This window comes from Candida metapsilosis (assembly GCF_017655625.1).
Source record: "Candida metapsilosis strain BP57 chromosome Unknown scaffold7, whole genome shotgun sequence".
NCBI classification, from domain to species: domain Eukaryota; kingdom Fungi; phylum Ascomycota; class Pichiomycetes; order Serinales; family Debaryomycetaceae; genus Lodderomyces; species Lodderomyces metapsilosis.
In genome coordinates this window covers 1,743,805-1,767,057 of record NW_027138165.1, presented here as the reverse complement: position 1 = coordinate 1,767,057, position 23,253 = coordinate 1,743,805, and the positions used below count along the sequence as shown (strand labels likewise).

Sequence of the window (23,253 nt, the reverse complement as noted above, 5' to 3'; positions counted from 1 at the left end):
CATATCATCTTTTGAGTAATCCACTTTATCTAACAAGACGAAGCAAGATGACCTTCAACTTATCATTGGAAGACTCACATTTACAATCTCTAGGCCCTGCCGATACCAACAAAACTTCACCGTCTTCTGTACTTGATCAATTGTTGGTTTTGCTGTTGCTGATTAAAAAAGATTGTTCCCATCTTTCCTCGTGTATTGAGCCAGATAACGTCTGACCCATACGCTCAATTTATCCATTTCACACACGCAGACAAGCACCTGGACTATTTGAAGGCATGAATAACTGCTCATTGTGATGATTGACAATCTTGTACTTTATCACAAGAGAATTATGCTCCAAGAAGGAGCCTGTTGAAATAACATTTATCTGATTTCCAGGACTTACTGAGTTGGCCATTAAATAACGTGAGATTTATGTACATATCTCCACCCATACCTGGATGTATAACAAGTGCAAGACCCGAGAAAGCACCAGAGTATGGTTTGCCACCCAATAAGTATCTGTATCGGTTTATCTGCTAACAGCTAACAAGCATTGCAAGTCACTTTTCCACTAAGTTGGGTTCGATTATTACTGAAGAGCAAACTACTTTTCTTTCTTGTTTCTTTCCTGACTGCAGCCACCATGGGTCAGCTACCAACAAGAGATGAAAAAAAAGAGCCCAACAAGAAGGAAAAGAGAAGCGCGCAAGTGAGAGGATGATTGACAATTTATATCACATTATAGAAAGCCAATAAACAGCAAGATAAACTCAACTCAAAAAGTTCTTTAAGCAGCAATTATAGTAAAGCCAAAAACCAAAACAAACTTTCACGGTAAAACCAGAATCAACAACCAAAACATAAATTTAAGGAGGGACAAACCTATTACTTCAAGGACTTCCACGACGACGCAAACTTTAAAACATGACTATCTTTTTTTGTAGTCATCTCTAACAATTTTTGACAAAAGCCAACTTTAGCAAACAAAAAACAAAACCCGAATATCACTATGTAGAATGAACTCTTGAGCCGAACAGCACCAGGGGGTGCGCCGTTCAATATTTAATTAAAAATCAAAAGTTCTCTCACACCTTGTGGATGTGTGTGAATCTATAGTGTGGTATTGTATCATTTGCTTCTAATTCTCTCTCATCCATGATCAACTAATCTCCCAACGTCGCTTCTTTCTTTCCTTCGAATAGGTATTACATTTTCTTTCCCATCAAAATCCTTATTGTCTCAAAATTGAGTTTAACTCATCTGGTTGTTTATCTATCACCTCCTTTATTTCTGGTTTAGGAGGTAAGCAATCTAACATTGTAAACTTCTCAAAAAGATCATAATCCTTCATCCCAAGACGGACAGTAGCTTCAAGTACCTTTTGTACTTCTGATTCTGTAATCAGTATCATATGGTTTAACTTTTCAACTAATTGTTCATCAAATTCTGTACCATCAACCGCCAATTGAAATTCTTTGACAAGTGAGTTCAAAAACCTTGACACCGAGTTGAAAATCTTTCCAGCTGATGCCATTAACAGCTTCATCAACTTCATCGGCTCAATCTTCTTCCAATCCGGAGTTTGCAACAATTGTATTGTAAGATAATACAAACTGAAAGTTCTTTTGTTTAGATCGGACTCTAATGTCCGTTTCAAAACAGCTTCTTGAGACGTGCCCATGTCTAGTAAATGTTGGCGGACGGCCCTTGCAAAGGTTGCAAGTCGTTTCTCGCAACGAGTCTTGTAGCTTTTATTAATCTTCCCCTTTTCGGTGAGGAAGAATTCCAACCTTACAAAGGTAGGTGGTTCGTCACCGGGAAGTTGTCCTTGCCAGTCTGATGTCAACAATGGTAAGACCATTTCTGAGAAGATTGTGTTGAAGTTTTCCTCTCTCAAGTCTAATAATTTCAGCAAACCATGAACATAAGGAAGATTGTCATCTTGGACAATCACAAACTCCTCTTTGTCGTTTGGCTTAATGGCTGATTCTTTGACATTTGAATGAATAGCTGACTCTTCTTTGACATTTAAATTAGGGACTGACTCTTCTTTGACACTTGAATCAATTGCTTTTTCATCAGTGTCAATAAGTTTAGGATCCGAGTTAAAAACGTTTGGGCTCACAACCGCTTGATTTTCTTCTTTGACATCATCTTTGTTGCCGCCAGAAACAGATCCTTGATTTTCTTCAGCGTCGGATTCTTCAGCTTTGGTATTGTCAATAGGTTGAGGCTCTGAGTCAACATCAATTACGCTCACAGCAACTTGAGTTTCTTCCTTGACATCATCTTTACTTTCATCACAAACGGATCCTTGATTTTCTGCACTGTCGTATACGCTGGTAACAACAGTTGGGTAGTTAGTCACTCCATTTAATTTAGCTAAGTCTTTCTCATTATTTGTAGGACACTCATTTTCCTCCCAATTTTCGGTGGCCAATTTTTTCTGCAAAATGTGTATTTGCCTTAACTCGTCTCTAAGGCGAAGAGCCTGCCAAAAGTGGACATTGTCCAACTTTTTCGACACACAAGCCAACACGGGATTAGTGGGATCCACCTGTTTGGTGAATGGAAAAACACTATTGAAATAACGAACCTCAAATGGTTCAAATTCCTTATCGTTAAAGTGTACGATAATTTTATGGATGTGCCACGGTTGGGGGACCTTTTCAAGCATGCGTTTCAATGTACCTCTTGGTGCACCTGCTGGAAGCTTCAAATGAATTGCATCTTTGTCACTTTGTTCCTGTTGTTTCATTATCAACTTGACATCAGATGGAATTTTAATGCTGGAGTAACAGTTATGAGAACCTTCAGACCTTTGTTTCAAATGGGATTCAACTAAGTCATAGTTCAACGGTTGCTTATCGGAGGTGAGTACTTTAAACATCCTTGTCTGAAAATTTTTGGTTGATGCTTTTAATGCAATGATGTCGACATCACCAATAGTGGAACGACTTGCAGAAGGATTTGCTGCGACAGTGGTTGTATTTGTTGGTAATTCAGATACAGTTGGGGCAGATACAGTTGGGGCAGATACACTTGGAGCAGATACAGTTGGAACAGATACGGTTGGAATAGATACACTTGGAACAGACTCAGTTGGAATAGATTCAGTTGGAACAGACACACTTGGAACAGACACAGATGGAACAGACACAGTTGCAATAGATACATTTGGAGCAGATTCAGCTGTAGCAGATGCATTAGTTTCAGATACGGTTGGAACGGACACAGTTGGAGTTGATACAGTTGTTTCAGATACAGTTGGATTAAATGCAGACGGAGAAGACGATTGATCAGATGTAACAGTTTCAATTGGCGGCGTTTCGGTCGTGAAATTTCCATTCAAAACTACTTTTGCAACAAGATTGTCGCTGCTGTTGCTTCCGGCCTTGGATGTGAAGGTGGTGGTGTTTGAGGCGGGATCATAGACAGCATCGTTGGCAACAAAAGGTGACTTCGTTAAATTACCAATTGGAAAACTAAAATGGTAAACTGGAGCGTTGTAAACAGGACCATAGTTCTTGATGATAACGGGGGCTTGGCGGACACGATGACGATGTCCCAAGCGGGTGGAATGAGTAGTGTTAGGCATGTTTGTGTGGAGTAAAAAGGTGGGAAGAAGGAGATGTATGAATGAGTTCAGGCGTTCTTTTTAAATGGTTTTTGGGAAAATTACTGAATTGTGTTGCAAAACTTGACAAATACAGAGATCGGGATATAACTACGTATTTTAGCAACGTCAATTGAGTTGTATTAGTTATGGATTATATAGGTGTAGACTGTCGCATAGTACTTCAGGTGGTAATTGATGTCAATGAATGTAATATCTTTGGATACGTTTCTCATCCTTCTATGTTTGGTGAACTTTGGTGGCTGATACTCCACTTTGAGGCACAGGCGAAGTATTCACTAATTGGGGATCTGAGAATGTTGCATCAGTGATTGATTAACTGTTTCTGATGATTGATGATCGGATTGTCTCGGTGGATGTTAACTAACTTGTCAGCTGTTGAATCAACTTTGCAACCAACTTTTTCTTGTCTGAAAAACTGCACACTCTGAGAGCACAAAAATTAAGAGAAAGAGGACATCAAAAGAGGTTACCCAAGTATGCATTAGAATTATGACTTCAATGTGGGGTAGTTGATTATTTGACTATAGTCTCTTCACTGTTACTCTTCTATACTACAATCTGTGTCAAAAATCTATGTACTTTTCTTACTGAACCTATATATCTATAAGCTAAAACAATTAATTATACACATCTACCTCTTCAATACCCGACCCCGCTTCCTCTAGCTCATTGATCTGCACAGCAATCTCCAATATCTATCTCCTTCTTCGTGTACTTAAAAATCCAAACTATTTCTCAATGAAGGACTAACAAATTTCAAAACTTGCGTCCATCCATCTTGTCCCAATACTGACTTGTAATGATTGATCAAGTTCAAGAATTGTTGTTGTAATTCACTCGTTGCATCCTCGTAATTTGTCAACACCTCTAAGAACTTAGCTAAGTTTACCTTACCTTGTTGAGTTTGAAGACCTCCAAATCCAGAATCAGGATTAACCTCAATAATTTTCAACATTCCTTGTATACCAGTTTGTTTTTCTTCATTGTCAACCAAGTTGACAAATCTTGTACACCAAGGAGTAATGAATTCAATTAACCTTGGAGCAAGTAAATCAGATCCAACGAGACCCATTCTTCCTAAGCAAATGGCACAATTCTCCAACACAGTAACTTGTGTATCGGCACTATTGATCACGGGAACTAGTAAGTTGATTAAATTGGACAAATATGGTGCCGAATCCTCTGCTGGTAACCGAATAACCATCTCTCCTAATGCCCAAATGGCATTGTTATAAACTGGAGGTGTATCTGAGCTTCGATTGTTGATTTCATTACCAATGCTAATAAAAATCAGATGCAAATATGGCTTTAAAATATCAATAAAATAGAGACATATTTCGGGTTTTCAACACAGCTCCCAAGTAAGAATAGCATCACAATAAGCTTCCCTCTTCCTATTAAAGTTAACATGGACAAGGTATCACGTCCCTATGTACAGAATCAGAATAAATAATTATATAGTCTATCCCACTGGTCCTTCTTATGCAACATGGCCAATATTAAAACAGCAGGAAGATGCCACACCGAACACCAAAACAATTTCTTTGCATGGATACCAGCCAATGCTATCCCTTCAGAAGTAGGACCTTTGGGGTTCTTGTAGTTCTTCAGTTGTTGTTGCCAAAACTTGAATGCTAAATATGCTTGCCATCCGTTAGCAATGGCGGAATCAAATGGGAATACCCAATCGGTGACTCCAAAATAGCTTAGTCCAAAACAAAGTGGGAACATTAAGATAGAGTAACGTAATGCCACTCTTGCATTCAATTTGGGGTTTTCTGCCGCTGTCATGACATACCCTGCTTGTTTGTACTGTTGGGCAATACCATGAGACAATGCATTGAAGTGGGGAAATTGCCATGCATAGAGCAAACCAGCTAAACACCAAGCTCCTGGGTGCCACAATGAGGAAGATGCAGCCCAACCCATTAATGGAGGAATAGCACCAACAATGGCACCTACCCATGTGTTGAGAATTGACTTCCTCTTCATTGAAGTGTATATCCATGCATACAATACTATATTGAAAAAGCCCAAAGATGCAACTATAGGGTTGACTCCATAGTATAACATACCTACTCCCGTGGTTCCAATCAAAGCTGCAAAGTTGTAAGCTTGTTGTGGAGTAATCAATCCTCTAACAACTGGCCTGCCCATAGTTCGTGGCATTTGTTTATCAAAATCAGGCTCTCTTCCCATATTTATGGCATTGGCTGCCCCTGAACTCAAAGCAGTTCCGGCTGTTAAAAACAACAATTCAGAAAACGAAACACTCAATGGTGAGATTGCATAGGAGCAAATGCAACTTAAAGTCACCAATACCGTCAAGTTGGGTTTGGTAAGTTTGACATAAGCTCTAATCTCATCTCTGAGGCCAGTTTTAGACGTGAGGATAGATACTGGTTGTTGTTCAACTTTGGTACGTCTTGGTGCTTTGGGGGATACTTTAAAGGGTATATTGGGACTTTCACGAGTTGAATCTTCCGAGGTTAAGCTTTGTGACAGTTTTGCTTCAGGCTCTTGACAAGTAAGAACCTTTGATGCCACGTTCTCAAGTACAGTTGATGATCCCGTGGTATCCTTTGTCTTGAAATCTTTGGTGACTGAACTATCATGTAACCCTGCAATTGAGGAATTCCTCTTAGTTTGAGAAATACGAGGTAGCTTGACTTGCCTAGTTAAATATTGGTTATTGATGAAGTTAACATGACTATTAATGAGACATCGTTTGGTATTGTGGAAAAAGTAATTAAAGTTGTTGACTGAATGCAACCTTGACATCGGAAGCAATTTATGCAGCATTGTGGTGATCCCTGTTGAAAAGTTATGTTATATCAGTATTATCATCAACACACACACACGCATGCACTAAGACTCAGCCAAATCCTTTTAACTTGTAGTCCCCCTATACTTTGTTTGTTGGGATCCAAAGAGAATATTTTTTTTTTTTTTTTCCGTCTTTCTCTTTGGTTACGTTTATTTCTCATTCTCGCTTAACAAACTATAACAAAACGAGCAAATCTATAAGAGTAAATATATATGTGTGCGTGTATGTGTGTATTCAGTTCTACTTATTCTACCGTAATTGCATTTTTGTCGTCAGCTACTGGTTCTTCTGCCTCTAGTGCTTTCTTCTCATTCAATTTTTTATTCTCCAATTTATTTTCAATCAAATCATGGAATGCAATAATAGCCCTCACCAAAGTACTGATGTATATAATCATAAGCTCGTCATTTGTCTTGATGGTAAATGCAGTAGCTAATTCACTTCCAGAAGTAGCTTCTTTGTCTGAGTTGGCTGTGGTTGCGGCTAAAGTTCCTGCTGGTTGCTCTAAATTAGGTAGCAAATTGAACACATTCTGAAGTTTGCCCAAAATGGTATGGTTAATTGGCAAGTTCTTATTATAAACTTTTTCCAAATAAGTGGCAATGTCTCTCAATTTTTGATGTAATCCCAATAATGATTGATAAGTTTGAGTTACTCTCAATGATAAATTACCAGCAGCTTGATCTCTGATATCTCTCAACAAATGTTCAACTCCAATTTCCTCAGCCTCTTCAGCTTCAATCAACGATGGCACATGTATAAATGTCTTTTCTGCGGCAGACCCATCATTCTTGATATCATCAACAGCAAAATATGCATCTGTTGGAATTCCAACTCCTTGTGCATGAACATCAACAATTAAAAGCAATGGATTAGGAGTATATCTTCTGAAAAGATCGTTAATTTTCAAATCTGAAGCTCTCAATTTGGGACCTGAATGGTACCATCCAATCAATTTTTCCTTGGCATTAATCTTTTTAAACATTTCACCCATGGAATCAATATAATTGTGGTCTAAGAACCAAACACCAGGGTTTTTGTCATCTTCTTCAAATGGTATAGCATATGAGTTTGTGACTTTGATAGTATCAGATGAATTGTCCCCTAATATTACCCCAACAACTCTCTTTTTTTGACTGCCACTGCTACTACTATCTTTGGCCACCCTGTTGAAATGATCAACAACTGATAATAAAACCAATGGTGAAACAGTAACTGTTTTCTTTAGGAAATTAAGTTCAGTAGTATTAGCTGCTGCAACTGACATTATATGGAAGTGTAATTGAAATATATTATGATTGATGTATATTATTAGGTCTGTTGTAGGTGTTTATTCAACTTTTCAATTTTCAATTCGCCTTCCAATTTTGACTTTTTCTTGTATACAGGCACGCACACATCACATTAAGCTCTCTCTAACAAAAACATCTCTTCTATACACCACCTCAACTCAAGAGTGTGTCATTCTATCCAATCGTGTGCTTAAAAGATAATGTATGGACAAGTTGTAATTGGTCCTCCAGGGGCTGGAAAATCAACCTACTGTCATGGAATGTATCAATTTTTATCGGCCATCGGACGCAAACTGAGCATCATAAACTTGGATCCAGCGAATGATAGACTTCCTTATCCTTGTGATTTAGATATAAGAGACTATATTGAACTCGAAGATGTTATGAATGAACTAAATTTAGGCCCCAATGGTGGATTGATGTTTGCAATGGAACTGTTGATTACCAATGGTATCGATCTATTCCTTGCCAAGGTGAAGAAACTTATAGATGAAAGGAGCTACTTGTTGTTTGATTGTCCGGGTCAAATCGAATTATTCACCCATCATAATGCTTTACACAAGATATTCAATACATTGACTAAACAAACAAAGATAAGATTATGTGTTGTATCGTTGGTGGATTCGATATATTTAACCAGTCCATCACAGTACATTTCCATATTGTTACTCAGTCTACGATCAATGTTACAATTGGAACTTCCTCAAGTCAATGTTATTAGCAAAATTGATTTGCTAAAGGGTTATGGATCTTTACCGTTCAAGTTGGACTATTATACAGAAGTTCAAGATTTGCATTATTTAACACCTTATTTGGAAAAGGAATCAAACTCGATCTTGGGCAAAAAGTATGTACGATTAACTGAACTTATAGGAGAATTGGTGGAGGAATATCATTTGGTGGCTTTTGAAGTTCTTTTTGTCGAAAATAAACAAAGCATGATTAATCTACTAAGTGTCATAGATAAAGCTAACGGTTACAGCTTTGGTAGTGAGATTGGAGGTGATACCATTTGGAGTGAGGCAGTTAGACAAGGAGGAACTGCTGAAATTCAAGAAGTAGACATTCATGAAAGATGGATAGATGAGAAGGAAAGGTATGATAAAGAAGAGCAAGAGCAGCAAAGAGCTGCCAATGAAGAAGAAGCAATGAATGTTGATGAGAAAGAGGTTGAAAATGTTGAGGATGCAGAATGGGAAGCCGCTTTACGTGACTGGGAAGAAAAACGTGGAGGAAGCGGTGCCATGAATAGGTGACCTCTTTAACAGGAAAACACTATATAATAATATTTGAATAGACATTTACAACAAACACTGTTGTGTGTAATTAGTAAGTAGATAATGATTTTGTGTTCCACCATCAAAACAGAGATGAGAAAAAATGATGAGCCCCTTCTACAAACGTTCCATAGATCCACCAGCATTACAGTTACCATTCATGAGCAGTACAATGTCAACCGTTGCTAGTAAAGGGTCATCCCAGTCTGATGAAAAAGCAGAGATAAATGAACTAATCAAGCAGATCAACTTGACAATTTTGAATTTACAAAGAAAAAGGTTACACCTCAGTAGGGAGCTCAATGTTGCCATTAGACAAAAGGCACCTAAAATTGAAGAAGTTGGGGAGGATAAGACTAGTACTCTGGAAGGTAACTCCAATACAATTGACGGAAATGGCGATAAGATCAACAGACTACAAGCTTTGGTTCAACAATTTGACGAGAAGATCAAGGAAGCACAATCAACAAAGGACAATTTGAACAAGTTGGCACAATCTCAACTGGATCTGGTAAGCAAAATAGATGACAAAGAGAAACTAAATGAAGACGGCCTTCCGTTCATGGATATACAAGAGGAAGTTGATGAAGATGGCAATGTCATTAGTTCAAAAGTAAATAACGTCCCTGTTGAGGTAGAAAAGAAGGCCAAAGCATCAACAAATGCGGCAAAACCGTCATCGGTGGGGAAAGTTAAAAGGGACTACGATAATGATGATGAGCTTGCACAACTATTTTCAGATATGGAACTATTGCCTAGTCATGATCGCTTGAAGCAGCACCTCAATCAAGATGAGCTTCTAGATAGAATCGACGAGTTGAAAATCAGTCCAGAAGAAAAGTTTAATTTAAAAAGGATTTGTGTACAAGCATTTAAGGACTATAATGAAAAGGATGAAGAAACAGAAGTCAAACCTGAAAAAGACGTTGCTTCAACCACAATTGGAACTTCTGAGTCTAAGAAACATGGAATAGATACAGACAATTTGCTTGAGTTGGAGCTACTAGCTGATGAGTTTGACAATGAAGAAGAAAATGAGGATAGCAAATACGCTGATGATGAAGATTGGGACTACGATTTCGAGGAAAATGACGACGACGACGACGATGACGATGATGACGTAGCAGACGAGTTGCTATATGGAAGCAAGCCAAATACCACCTGGCTTGGAGGAAACTTAGGTGATAGCAAGTCGAGTGATTTATTTTGGAGTCAAGTTGCTCAACTAAGGCAGAAAGAGAAAAGTGATAAGGTTAATGATAAGCATGGATTGGATGTGTTGGAACGTGATGAGTCCTCTAAAAGGCATAGTAATGGTAAGAAAAAGCAAAAGTCGGTGAGATTTTCAGATAGTTTGGATATCAAGAATGTGGAAAATATAAGTGACAGTGTGAAAAATCCAGAACCATTTAAAAAGGCTTCGTTGTTCAAGCAAAATAGGGTCAGAACAAACTCAGTTGACAATGAAACTGTCACTAATCACGACCAATTACCTGTGAATGAAAGAGTTGTGGAGGAAACAATAGTGGAGAGGGATACTAATGACAAGATTGTTGAGGATATAGTGATGGAAAAAAATATCGACGATTCGTTGGAGAATAAGGAGCTGAATTTGGTTAAGTCTGAATCACATGAAATAAGAAAGAAACCTGTTTCAAGGTTTAAAGCGGCTCAGAAGAATGCACCAGGACTCACGAGCACCTATAAGCCTGAGAAACTGGAGAAAGAAGCGACAGAAAATAGGGAAAAGGGTGAGGGTGGGAAAATTATACCCAATAATACTCAAGTAGACTACAGCAACATGCAAGATATGAATACGATGGCCAAAGCTTACCTGATGGGAATGTACGATGATGATATAGACGTTGACGGTCCTTTGGTGGAGGAGTTAAAGGACTTTGAACACATTAATAAAATTGTTGAATCGAAGAATGAAGAATCAAGCAAAACCAAAAAGTCTACCAATGGTGATGTTTATGACAAAATGTCCAACGAGGTAGGAATGGATTATGAAGAAACTATGGATATTGATGATTATGACGATAATGAGGCAATGATAAATGATATAGAAGAGCACGAGTTTGGTGAAGACGATAACGAGCTTTTCATTGATGAAAACGATGTCACGAATGAGGAGTTGAGCGAAAGTTACTATAGAATGCGCGAGAAGATGCTTTTGAAAAATAGGGCGATGCATGAAGAACAAGGGTTCGAACCTACAGATAAAGAAGGAAATCCTATTCGAATCAGTAAGTTCAAATCAAGGATGAATAAATAGCGGTATTAAAAGATATACGAAGTAGTCGTAAATTTGGTGTCTGTGTCTGTTTTTAATTTTGCATACTAAAAGAATATTTTTCCTCACTCTTAACTACTTGGTTGCAAAACTCAAAAAAAAAAAAAATAAGAAAATCAGACAGACACAAATACAGACAACAGACACAGACAACAAAGAAGGGGAACACATCTAAACAGATAACCAGTTAGTTAGTAGGATATATTCAATGAGCATTAAGTGGATAGCAAAACCACCTGTACGTTATTTGGCTTAAAGTGTATAGACTTATCACTTTGATGTACAAATAATCCCTCTACAGCTGCAAGCACAATTAAAACAACACTCGCAGTATAGGTACATTGCATACCATAAAAGAGAGACAGACAGTACATCTATATCAATGCATAGATTGTGTCTGTCCTAAAGGCGGTGGAGGAATATAATTTATATTTCTTATTGATTTTTTTGATATTCTGTCAGACTCACAAATAATCACGAAAATCCATACCAATAATCCTATTTAAATTTGACTGTTTCCTTCCTCTTTTCCTTCTTCTTTTCTTTCTTCTTCTCTCCCCAGTAACATGTCACTTAAATTACCGCAAGCGAAGTCGATGTCTCCACCAGAGCCATATGACCCTCTTAAATATTGGAGAACCGAAAGAAGAAAGAGGATTGAAAGAGCTGAAGAAGCTGAAAGAGCTGATAGATTGCGTAATTTAACACCCAACACTAATGTTACTACCCCAAACATTCATTCAACTGGATTAGTCAGTGCCTTCACCAACACTTCTAATCATCAACCTACATCAAACGACATTCATATTACAACCACTACACCAATTCAAAATGAAAAAGCTGATCCCACCAAATTAGCTAAATGTCCTGATTTTGATGTTCAATCTGAGAGAGATAGAGGAGGATTCAAGTTGTGTCAAGAGAAGAGAATGGAAGATGCAAGAGGAAACTCAGGTGTTGGATTCAAGAGTTCATTAAGAACCAATCATAGACCTGCTTGGAAGGACGAGTGTGATTCAAGAAGGGATATGCTGTATGCAGCTAAAGGATTGAAAAAGGAAGCCAATGGACACTACAATCCATACCACCATCCAAATGATTTAACTGCAGTTTCTCCAATTGAAAAGACAGTGTCAACCCCAATTCCTGAAATTACAAATTCAATCACTGCCCAAATTGAACCATCTGTTGTTAAACCTAAAGTTGAACAGCCAGTTATGAGTCCTCAAGTTGAAGAGCGTGGATATGGTCAACAAGCTGTTGCTGCTGCTGAACAGAAGAAAGTTGGTGTTGCAAAGTGGAAGAATATATTTAGGAGAAAAAAACTGAATTCTGAATTTACCACTGGTCCTGGTTTACCTGATGCTTCCGAGTTAAACAACCGACCAGTTGAAAGAGCAAGGCCTTATCCAAGCTTTAATCCATATCTTTCATCTCCTGTTGTCCCCGTTGTCCCCGTTGTGCCTGTTTCCCCTGTTGTCTTGCCCTTGAGACCCATTTTGCTGGTAAAGCTGGAGAAATGGAAATTCAAATCCACTATTCAAAAATGGTTTGGATTCAGTAAAAGAGACCCTGCTGGTTTGACGTGTTTAGAGCAGGCTAGTGCCAAAGATTCTAGAACGTTAAGGCAAAAAGAGAGGAGAAAGGAATACAAGAGAAAAAGAAAAGCGGCCAAAAGGTTGAAATCTTCTAAGCCTGCTTATGGAACTGTTTCTGCCAATTATGTTACTTATTCTGCTGCTGCTGCTGGTGCTGCTGCTGGTCCCACTGAAATCTTTTCCTGGCCAAGAAGTGATGGAGATGTGGTGATGCCAAAATGGAAAAAGTTCAGTTTAAAGGCTTTTAATTTCGGAAGGAAGTCCAAGAACGTCTCTAAGGATTACCATGGCAAGAACACTTATGATATTGAAAGTGCTGGCAACCGTGTTCAACACAAGAAGGTTCGCGTTGCAAACACAAAATGGTGGTCATTCAAGAAAAAACCACCGGTGAATGCGCCTAATGTACACCACTTCCCGGTTAGAAACGGGAGGGTTTGTCCAGATTTTGGTCCATATCTTGCAAAAGTTTGGGTTCCAAATGTCCCATATGATGAAACCACCATTGCCGCAGAGCTTGCATTGCTCCCTTGTCATGGGGTTTTTGTTCCTCCTCCTGTTGTCTTGTCCCTGAAAATCACTTTGCTGGCAAAGTTGAAGCAATTCAAACCCACTGTGAAAAATTGGTTCAGTTTTGGTAAGAGAGACCCTGCTGGTTTGACGTGTTTAGAGCATGTTAGTACCAAAGATTCTAAATCAAGGAAAAAGGAGAAAAAGAAGGAAAAGAAGCAGAGGAGAAAAGCAGCTAAGAAGTTGGCTTCGTGTGTCCATGCCAACGGTGTCCCTAATGCTGCTACTGGAAATTTGGAAAATGTTGTTAACCGCATTGAAAATGTCACAAATGTGACTCCGAATGCTAAGGAACCATTGAACTTATATCCAACTAATTGGAATTTATACCGTGATGGTTGGAAGCCATATGACGATTGGGATCAGGGGTATCGTGATGGATTGGCTCAGGCCAAGCATGAAAAAGATGGTCACAGTTGTATATTGAAAAGATATCCCGATGGTTACAATGTATACGAAGATGGTTTGGAACCATATCGTAATTGGAAGCAAGGGTATGATGCGGGATTGGTCATGGCTGAACATGTCTTTGATGATCTGGATTCTAGAGTAGAATTGAATCCACGCAATCCCTCTGCATTGCATTGTCCTGAACTGGATGTTGAGTCTGAATTCCAGTTCTAAGCATACATGCTTTACATATTCCAACTAGTGTCATCCATACTTTTGAATTGCTGCTGCTACTTGCTGCATTGATAACCAACAAAGCTATTGGATCTATGACAATGGCAAAATTTTTCAAGTTAACATGAGCAAAAATTTAATACAAGAAGAGGAATTAATACAATGAGGGCAATAACAAAGAAGGATATAACGCAAAGTGTCGATTCGTGGAGAATTTAAAATACTTTTAAATTCATTTACTTCGAGGGGACCCACCATCAAATGTGGGTCTATGAAGTCCAAACAAGGAATCGCTCAGCGATGCGTTTTAGGATGATGAGATGTTGAAAACTGCCCCTTTGGTTTAACTCACTATGAAAAGTCAATGGAATAGGAATGAGGTTGTTACAGCAAAGAAATAACTCGTCATTGGTTATTTAGTTTACAATCTTGATGCTCATATATCAAACAAATATCTTGATACGTTGGTTTAAATGAAACTTTTGGTTACACACTTTATGGAATATTGGACTACTTACTTTGGAACGCTTTTTTGGTTTACACTGACTGGACTATTAAAACTGTTTGCTAAACACTTTTTTATTTGTCATTTGTTTGCGTGTGATTGTTTAATTTCGAAAATGGATTATAAGCGACTGGCGACCGCTTATTTGACGTCAAATTATTGGGAGAAAGGTGTTGTGGTTGGTGGGCTACTTTATCTTCAATTTCCCATTTGCTTTTGCAATTTTTTTTTATATTTGTTTCACACATTTATAATTTGACGTCTTGATCCTAACCCCTTGTAGTAATCTCTCTGCATTTCTTTATCTCTCGCTATCTCTCTCTCTTGTTATTTCTCGTGGACGCGTTTACATGGAAGATTGCTGCATCGAATTGATAGAAAACCAAATCATCATCAGAAAAGAACTTCATTTCAGTTGTTTGGCGTCATCTGCACTATTACATCCCACGACAGCTGGACATGCCTACCATTCTCGCTCTTGCCGATAACCGGTGACTCTAAAGACTTCATTCAAAATCATCTTCAAACTGTAGCAAACAACACATTTGATCCCCAGGATTATCAATAAACAACAATTCAGTCCTCTATTATACATCTGTCCTGTTCATCTAAATAGAAACCCTGTATTCACTTGTATCCATCGTCAATTGTGCAATGACATTTGTCGCTCTGGAACCAGCAACTTCCTCCCCGTCAAACAGATTACAAAATTTTGCAAATTGTCAGTCTATTGTAAACACATTAAGCCTCGGTAAGGTAAACTTTCTTCTCATCTACTGATGAAAGTATCCATTGTTTTTCCAAACCGTAAAGACCTTGCAGTCTTTTCTTCCTCCATAAACCTGTTTCTGCTATAGCATGGCATCGATCCTTCCTCGTCGATATCCATCTGATCAGATTCTTAGTAGTGGTGCAAATTAAGGGACTCGATGCTCACCAATCCCATTAAAGAAACGATGTACAACAAACTTGAGTAAGGCTCCTTTTCCATTCACATCCGTGTTGACCCAACTAAGCAACCAATTGAAAATGGCTTCTGGTGCATTTCCATCAGTTCCTATAGCTTTTTCTGAGGGGTGTTGGTTTATTGACTCGGGCTCCGGCTTGGACATATATTTGACAAATTTCGTTGGCTTTCTTATCACTTGAATGATTGTGAATGAGACATGGCTTGGGTGATCTTGCTAGTATCAACCAAACTTGTGCAACCTGGGAATCATAAAAGAAGTTCAATAGCGTGCAAAATCGTATCATGAAAGGCTGCAAGAGGAGTGTAGCTTTTGTATTGTAGCCCAGTTGTGAATGGTGAAGTAACCAATGGTTTATCCGAACCCCGGATATACTCTTTGAAAACTTCGCATCTGGGTTGCTGGTGTCTCATTCGTGGTGTCCATAGAGGCAGTCACTCAACCGATTAGCTGCAGTGTACCCCTCTCCCTTACCTGCTTGTTCGTTCCCATGCAGATGAGGTACGTATGTAGCAACGGATATAAGAGTGTGCGGAGTGCAGCCACAATTTGAAAATGGCTGGCAAAGAGAAAGAGAGAAAATTCGTGCCGTACACACACAATTGGTGCCCATATAAAAATCACACACTTTTTCCACCTTTTCCTATTGACGACCCATCTTCCAATATATATAAGTACGATAGAACCATGTCGAACTCAACAGCTCAAGATGTACTTACCAGAGCATTATTAGAATACTTAAACAAGCTCCAATTGCAACAACTGGAGCAGCAAGCTCAATCTCCAACCAAGAGTGTTTCTAGTGTTGCTGCTCCAAACCAAACTCTGTCAAACTACAATGCAGAATATTTCGACAAGTTGGCTGAGAAATACATTGAATTCACTTACAATAACCCCACCATTTACCATGTTGTTGACCATTTCAAGCAACAATTGAAAGATGCTGGATTTGAGTATTTACCCGAGCCTGAATCATGGAGTGATATTGAACCAGGTAAATATTTCACCATAAGAAATGGGTCATCTCTTGTTGCTTTTGTCATTGGTAAGGATTGGGAACCAAGTAAAGGTTTTGGTGCTGTTGGATCTCATATCGATTCACTCACTACTATTTTAAAACCAGTATCGAAAAAGGATAAAGTTGATGGTTATGAATTGCTTGGAATTGCTCCATATGCTGGAACTTTGGGTAATCTTTGGTGGGATAGAGATTTAGGAATTGGAGGTAGATTGTTGGTTAAGGACTCCAAGGGCAAAGTTAGTCAAAAATTGGTTGATTCAACTCCTCATCCTGTTGCTCATATTCCTACATTGGCTCCACATTTCGGTGAACCTGCAGTTGGTCCATTCAATACTGAGACTAAAGCAGTTCCAGTTGTTGGTTTTTCTTCAGGTAAAGATGAAGAACCTGAACCTACTGAAGCTGAAAAGAGTGCACCATTGTATGGAAAACATTCGTTGAAATTGTTGAGATATATTGCTAAAAAGGCTGGTGTTAGTGTTGAGTCAATTAGTCAATGGGATTTACAATTGTTTGATGTTCAAAGGGGAACTAAAGGTGGTTTGAATAATGAATTTATTTTTGCACCTAGAGTTGATGATAGACTCTGTTCATTTGCTGCATTGAATGGATTGATTGATGCCAGTACCAGCAGTAATAAAAGTAAAATTGGTAATGATTCATTTTCAATTGTTGCATTGTATGATCATGAAGAGATTGGTAGTTTGACAAGAACTGGTGCTAAAGGAGGTTTACTTGAACTGGTTGTTGAAAGAGTTGTTGCTAGTGAATATTTCAATCCAGATGGTTTAAGTGTACAAGACAAGGTTAGATTGGTTTATGCCAATTCAATTATACTATCAGCTGATGTCAATCATTTATTGAATCCAAATTTTAAGGAAGTTTATTTGGAAAAACATGAGGTTGTTCCTAATAAAGGTGTTTCAATAGCCTTGGATCCTAATGGTCATTTTGCTACTGATTCAGTTGGGGTTGCATTTGTTGAAAGTTTGGCTCAGTTGAATAAAGATGAATTGCAGTATTTCCAAGTTAGAAATGATGTGAGAAGTGGTGGATCAATTGGTCCTCCTATTTCGTCTGCTACTGGTGTTAGAACTATTGATCTTGGTATTCCTCAATTGTCTATGCATTCAATTAGGGCTACTATTGGATCTAAGGATGTTGGATTGGGAACCAAGTTTTTCACTGGATTTTATCAAAATTGGAGATCAACTTATGATGAGTTTACTGATTTGTAAAAGTAATGGAAAAGTTTAACAAAGACAATTTTCTGTATACATCACAATGTATAAAAAAAATATTATAAAAAGAGGTATTGTGGTAAGGCTGAGAAAGTGAGAGGAAGAGTGTAGGTTTCTTTCTGAGATATATTATGAGTGTTGTAATAATATGCAGCTGCAATTTGTCGTATTGCATATATATTTAAGCCTTGTTATTCATCTACTATTGCATATGGTTCTTTCCAGTGTTTGTTGTGATTGATAACAAAGGGGGACATTTGTTACAATGACTCTGTGACTACTGGTGTGTCTTGTATTGTATTGTATTGTGTTGTCTTGTGTTGTGTTGTTTGTGTGTATGGTTTTTTCGCATTTCCCGTGGGTAATTGAAATTAGAAAGGTTTATTGTTGGTGCAAACAATTTATCCACGGAAAGTCACAAAAGACAACAAAGAACAAAAGATATCTAATATTGAATAATCCAATACAGACACAAACAGGTATAGAGAAAGAAAGAGAGAGAGAGAGACGAATTGATTGATTGGCTATATTCTAGCTTGGCTTTGCCTCCTTTTTTGTTCTTCACAGTTTACGAACATTATACAAAAAAAAAAAATGAGATGCAACTGGTTGTTTACATTTTGCATTTGTTGTTAATACTCACAAAGAAGACCAATTGAATTGACGATGGATTTGAATAAGTAGTTACAGATCAAAAGTTTTACTATTGTCAGAGTTTTTTTGGTATTGAATCAAGTATTTTTAAAACTCCAAGGAAAATAAAATAAACTTAACAAACTTCTGAAAATTTCTTTTTTTTTTTTTCTAATTTTTTTCTTTTTCTTTTTATTTTCAAAAAAAAACTCCGAAACAACACAAAAATTAGAATAAAACGTATGTATACATCATACTTTAAAATTAGGTTTAATACGTATATGTATATGTATATATATTCTTTTTGTATTGGGGCTAAGAAAAATATGAAATATGAAAAAAACTCCGAGAGGACTAAAATAAAAATAAACAATAGTCTCTACAGTTACAACTAATAAAGTTACAGCTTGTCCTTTTTCTTAATACTCTAAATCAACGGTAAGTTATAAAGCTTTAAAAAAAAGAAACACCAGTCAAATAAACTACAACAATTGTCGAAAGAGAAACAAGCTTTTTCTTGTCCACTAGTTTTGGCAGTTGACAGTTTTGACTTGTAATACGAAATAACTAATGAGCATATATCCTTTGTATATTTTTATTGGTACATTCTGCATATTTTTGTTCTCTTAAATTCAAGAGACATACATTACAATGTACATACGTAAATCGAATGATATTTTATGAAAGAGTAAAGAGAGAAAAAGAAGAAAAAAGGGGGTGTGTGTATGAAAGAATGCAATATGCGTGATCTCGTGATACATGTAAGTGTTTGCCAAATAAAAAAAAATACGCTTCTATAGTTAGGTACAATTTATGTATGTATGTGAGTGGTTTATAAATGTTTCGGAGTTTCGGTAGGTATTTATTTTGTGTAAGTTTATTTGTATATCCTAGGCTGTATTGTATTGGTTACAGTAGGGGAAAGTGGTATGGTCTGAGTTTATACTAAGTTGTCATTGTGCATTTGCTAATGTATTATGGGTTGTTTTTTTTTTTTTTTTTTGCATCCGGGGTATACCGATCAATAATAACACTAAAAGCTAACAATAGAAAAGTAAAACGAAAAGACACGACGATTCCCCCAGAATTTACTCCAGACTTTTTTGATTGGATGAGATAAGTGTGCTAATGAAGTAATGTAGATTATGAAGTGTAGTAATTTACATTTTGGTCCATGTCAAAAGTTAGGCCAATCATTGTGCAAAGATAAAAACAATTTCTCTTTATTCTATTGGTTGAATATCTCCTCTAGCAAAACTGATTTATCTTTTTTTTTTTTAACTTTGGTAGTTATAATATATCTACGGAAATACACTTTAAAATGTACTGGCTGTGGCTAATAAAACTGAACTGGTATTATAAGGTAGTTAGATTTTAAAGATTTTGGAGAAAAGGAGGGGTTCAGTAAATTTTGTTGGTTCTTTTGAAATGAGGGGCAATGGAACGTTGTATTTTGAAAGATAATATTAGATTTTTAAACTAAAAAAAAGAAAAATAATACGTAAACTTTTGACTTATAAACCTCTTCTGGCCTATACAGAGTGAATAAAAAGGGGGCATTTCTATCTACCCTCTCTCTTTTTCTTCGATTAATATGCTTTGTAGCTGTGAATACGACCCAACTAAGTTCATTCGGAGTATAGCTATTTTGTGTGCTTGTTGGGTGAGAGAAAGAGAGATATGCAAAAATTGGGTAGTGTACCACTAATCAATTGGAAATAAGACTAACTTTGTAGTTTGTGTAATTACCGAGAGCAATTCGTTTCTTTGGTTTTGTGTATCCTCGGAAGTGAGGAAAAGAGAGATGTGTATATGCTTATATGCAGTATAACAGTTTACAAAGTATCAAAAAGATACCAACAACTCTGGATACTACGGACCTGTGTTTTCTCTAAGTTGTTGTTTTACTTTTCCCGGGGGGTCACCAGTTGCATACATAGTATTCATATTCTGGGGTACACATATACATGTGTATATGTGTGTATATACAGTAGAGTGTATCACGCAATTACTCAATTTGTTTCAAAATAAGCACTCATACCCTAGTTTAGTTGTGAATTGTCGGTTATAAAACAGTATCTCTCTGACTCTTTAAAGCCTTCGGTTGTTCTCTTAACTGGAAACAAGAAAGCAGCTGTTACTATTGGTTCCACAAAAAAAAAATAAAAAACTAAAAGATAATGTCAATTGTTTACTGAAACGTTAAGAGGTGTAATCTTTCAAGTAGATAGTAAAACGTATGCTCCTTTTTAGGACTAGTAGTAGATAGCATAGTGACTTGGTCCTTGTGTATATATATGTTCTTCTTGTTGTCCATGTGTGTGTGTGTGTGTTTTTTTTTGCAACGAAATGTACTGTATATTGTGATACACCAACAAAAAATAATAAAAATTAATATATATAACTTATATAAATTTAATTTTATTTATATGCACACACGCACAACAAAAAAAATAAAAATAAAATAAAAATAAAAAAATATAAAATAAAATATAAACGACACATACATATATTAAACAACGGATACAAAGTGAACAAGAAGTATCCGGATTTCACAAACATTAACACTAACTAGATTGTTGCTAACGACTGCATCTGTCATATAAATACAACCCCAAATTTCCCTTCTCCTATTCTACTAATAGAACTCTTTTTCTTCTTCTTCTTCTTCTCTTTCTTATAGATATCTCCAATATCAACTGAAAAGTAACATAGTTTTCTTTCTGAAACTAAATAATAACTAACTAACTAACTAAAGCCATACATAAAACAGAAGAAAAAATTATTTAATCCGTTCCCCTCAATTTTTTTATCAACAGAAAAAAAAAAGGAAAATACACAACAAAAATCAATCTATACGACACAACACACAACAGATCAATTGAATCCCAAAAAAAATTTAAATTTTTACTCCTCAATTGAATAGATATAAACTAACCAACTAACTAAACCAAAACATCCGAGGACATACATATATATACTCAATCTACCTCATATAAATACTAAATATTCATCCTACAGAGTGTCCCCTACATTTTTTTTCCTCGCATAAATATCACACACATCACATTGCATTAAATTTTTAAAATATTTTTAGCAACCAAACCAAACTTACAATATGTCATCAATATTAAAACAAAGAGTTAGATATGCTCCATATCTCAAGAAATTAAGAACTGGTCAAGAATGTATTGATCTCTTCAAGAATGGTCAATATCTTGGTTGGTCTGGTTTCACTGGTGTTGGTGCTCCCAAAGTTATCCCAACAGTATTGGCTGATCACGTTGAAAAAAACAACTTACAAGGCCAATTAGGTTTCAATTTATTTGTTGGTGCTAGTGCTGGTCCAGAAGAAAATAGATGGGCTGAAAATAATATGCTTTTATCTAGAGCTCCTCATCAAGTTGGTAAACCAATTGCTGCTGCAATTAACGACGGTAGAACCCAATTCTTTGATAAACACTTGTCAATGTTTCCTCAAGACTTAACTTATGGTTTCTACACCAAGGATAAACCCAATGGTTCTAATTTGGACATCACCATTATTGAAGCCACTGCTATTAAAGAGGATGGTTCAATTGTTCCTGGTCCAGCTGTTGGTGCTTCACCTGAAATGATTTCTGTTTCCGATAAAATCATCATTGAAGTCAATACCAAGACTCCATCATTCGAAGGTATTCACGATATCGATATGCCAGTTAATCCTCCATTTAGACAACCATATCCTCACACATCTGCTGACTACAAGGTTGGTCTCAATTCTATTCCTGTTGATCCTAGTAAAGTTGTTGCCATTGTTGAAAGTACCTCTGGTGACAAGGTTCCACCAAACACAGCCAGTGATGAACAATCTAGAGCCATTGCCAACCATTTAGTTGAATTTTTAGAACATGAAGTTAAACAAGGTAGATTACCAGAAAACTTGCACCCATTACAATCAGGTATTGGAAACATTGCTAATGCTGTGGTTGAAGGTTTAGCATCATCAAATTTCAAGAATTTGACTGTATGGACCGAAGTTTTACAAGATTCTTTCCTAGATTTCTTTGAAAGTGGCTCTTTAGATTATGCCACTGCTACTTCAATTAGATTGACTGAAGCTGGTTTTGAAAAATTTTACCAACATTGGGATACTTATACCAAGAAATTGTGTCTTCGATCACAAGCTGTTTCCAACTCACCAGAAATTATTAGAAGATTGGGTGTTATTGCCATGAACACTCCAGTTGAAGTTGATATCTATGGTCACGCAAACTCAACCAATGTTATGGGATCAAGAATGTTGAATGGGTTGGGTGGTTCAGCTGATTTCTTGAGAAATGCTAAATTATCCATCATGCATACTCCATCAGCCAGACCTTCCAAGATTGACCCAACTGGTGTCTCATGTATTGTTCCAATGGCCACTCACGTTGATCAAACTGAACACGATTTGGATGTGATTGTAACAGAACAAGGATTGGCTGATTTGAGAGGATTAGCACCAAAACAAAGAGCTAAAGTCATCATTGATAAATGTGCTCATCCGGATTATAAAGCTCAATTGCAAGATTATCTCGATAGAGCAATTTTTGAGTGTACAAAGAAGAAGACTTTACATGAACCACATTCATTGAGAGATGTCTTTAAGATGCATTTGAATTTCCAAGATAATGGAACTATGAAGTTAGATTCATGGTAGAATTAAAGATAGAGTTGGGAGAAAGCGCTGTTTATAGGTTCATTTGTTATAGATTTATATTTTTTTTTATTTTCAATTGAATAGTACATATTCTAGAG

General features: G+C 36.9%; 8 protein-coding genes across 8 annotated transcripts; 5 read left to right on the top strand and 3 right to left on the bottom strand. All coding sequences in view use genetic code 12, as the record gives it.

Moving 5' to 3' along the window:
• Positions 1 to 1,213: 1,213 nt before the first annotated feature.
• Positions 1,214 to 3,580, bottom strand: I9W82_005341 (uncharacterized protein; the record flags this gene model as incomplete). The annotated part of the gene is made up of 1 exon (XM_067694508.1): positions 1,214 to 3,580. One exon carries the CDS (start codon positions 3,578 to 3,580, stop codon positions 1,214 to 1,216), a length of 2,367 nt encoding a protein of 788 aa, XP_067546821.1.
• A 757-nt stretch (positions 3,581 to 4,337) lies between these two features.
• On the bottom strand, positions 4,338 to 6,424 carry I9W82_005340 (protoheme IX farnesyltransferase; the record flags this gene model as incomplete). The annotated part of the gene is made up of 3 exons (XM_067694507.1): positions 4,338 to 4,902; positions 4,975 to 5,016; positions 5,094 to 6,424. 3 exons carry the CDS (start codon positions 6,422 to 6,424, stop codon positions 4,338 to 4,340), a joined length of 1,938 nt encoding a protein of 645 aa, XP_067546820.1.
• A 269-nt stretch (positions 6,425 to 6,693) lies between these two features.
• RPN8 (proteasome regulatory particle lid subunit) lies at positions 6,694 to 7,716 on the bottom strand (the record flags this gene model as incomplete). The annotated part of the gene is made up of 1 exon (XM_067694505.1): positions 6,694 to 7,716. The coding sequence occupies one exon, from the start codon at positions 7,714 to 7,716 to the stop codon at positions 6,694 to 6,696; it is 1,023 nt and encodes a 340-aa protein (XP_067546819.1).
• A 225-nt stretch (positions 7,717 to 7,941) lies between these two features.
• Positions 7,942 to 8,997, top strand: I9W82_005338 (putative GTPase; the record flags this gene model as incomplete). The annotated part of the gene is made up of 1 exon (XM_067694504.1): positions 7,942 to 8,997. One exon carries the CDS (start codon positions 7,942 to 7,944, stop codon positions 8,995 to 8,997), a length of 1,056 nt encoding a protein of 351 aa, XP_067546818.1.
• Positions 8,998 to 9,121: 124 nt separating this feature from the next.
• Positions 9,122 to 11,296, top strand: I9W82_005337 (uncharacterized protein; the record flags this gene model as incomplete). The annotated part of the gene is made up of 1 exon (XM_067694503.1): positions 9,122 to 11,296. One exon carries the CDS (start codon positions 9,122 to 9,124, stop codon positions 11,294 to 11,296), a length of 2,175 nt encoding a protein of 724 aa, XP_067546817.1.
• Positions 11,297 to 11,880: 584 nt separating this feature from the next.
• Positions 11,881 to 14,106, top strand: I9W82_005336 (uncharacterized protein; the record flags this gene model as incomplete). The annotated part of the gene is made up of 1 exon (XM_067694502.1): positions 11,881 to 14,106. One exon carries the CDS (start codon positions 11,881 to 11,883, stop codon positions 14,104 to 14,106), a length of 2,226 nt encoding a protein of 741 aa, XP_067546816.1.
• A 2,160-nt stretch (positions 14,107 to 16,266) lies between these two features.
• On the top strand, positions 16,267 to 17,838 carry LAP41 (metalloaminopeptidase; the record flags this gene model as incomplete). Its single annotated transcript, XM_067694501.1, has 1 exon — positions 16,267 to 17,838. The coding sequence occupies one exon, from the start codon at positions 16,267 to 16,269 to the stop codon at positions 17,836 to 17,838; it is 1,572 nt and encodes a 523-aa protein (XP_067546815.1).
• Positions 17,839 to 21,592: 3,754 nt separating this feature from the next.
• On the top strand, positions 21,593 to 23,155 carry ACH1 (acetyl-CoA hydrolase; the record flags this gene model as incomplete). Its single annotated transcript, XM_067694500.1, has 1 exon — positions 21,593 to 23,155. One exon carries the CDS (start codon positions 21,593 to 21,595, stop codon positions 23,153 to 23,155), a length of 1,563 nt encoding a protein of 520 aa, XP_067546814.1.
• Positions 23,156 to 23,253: the final 98 nt, after the last annotated feature.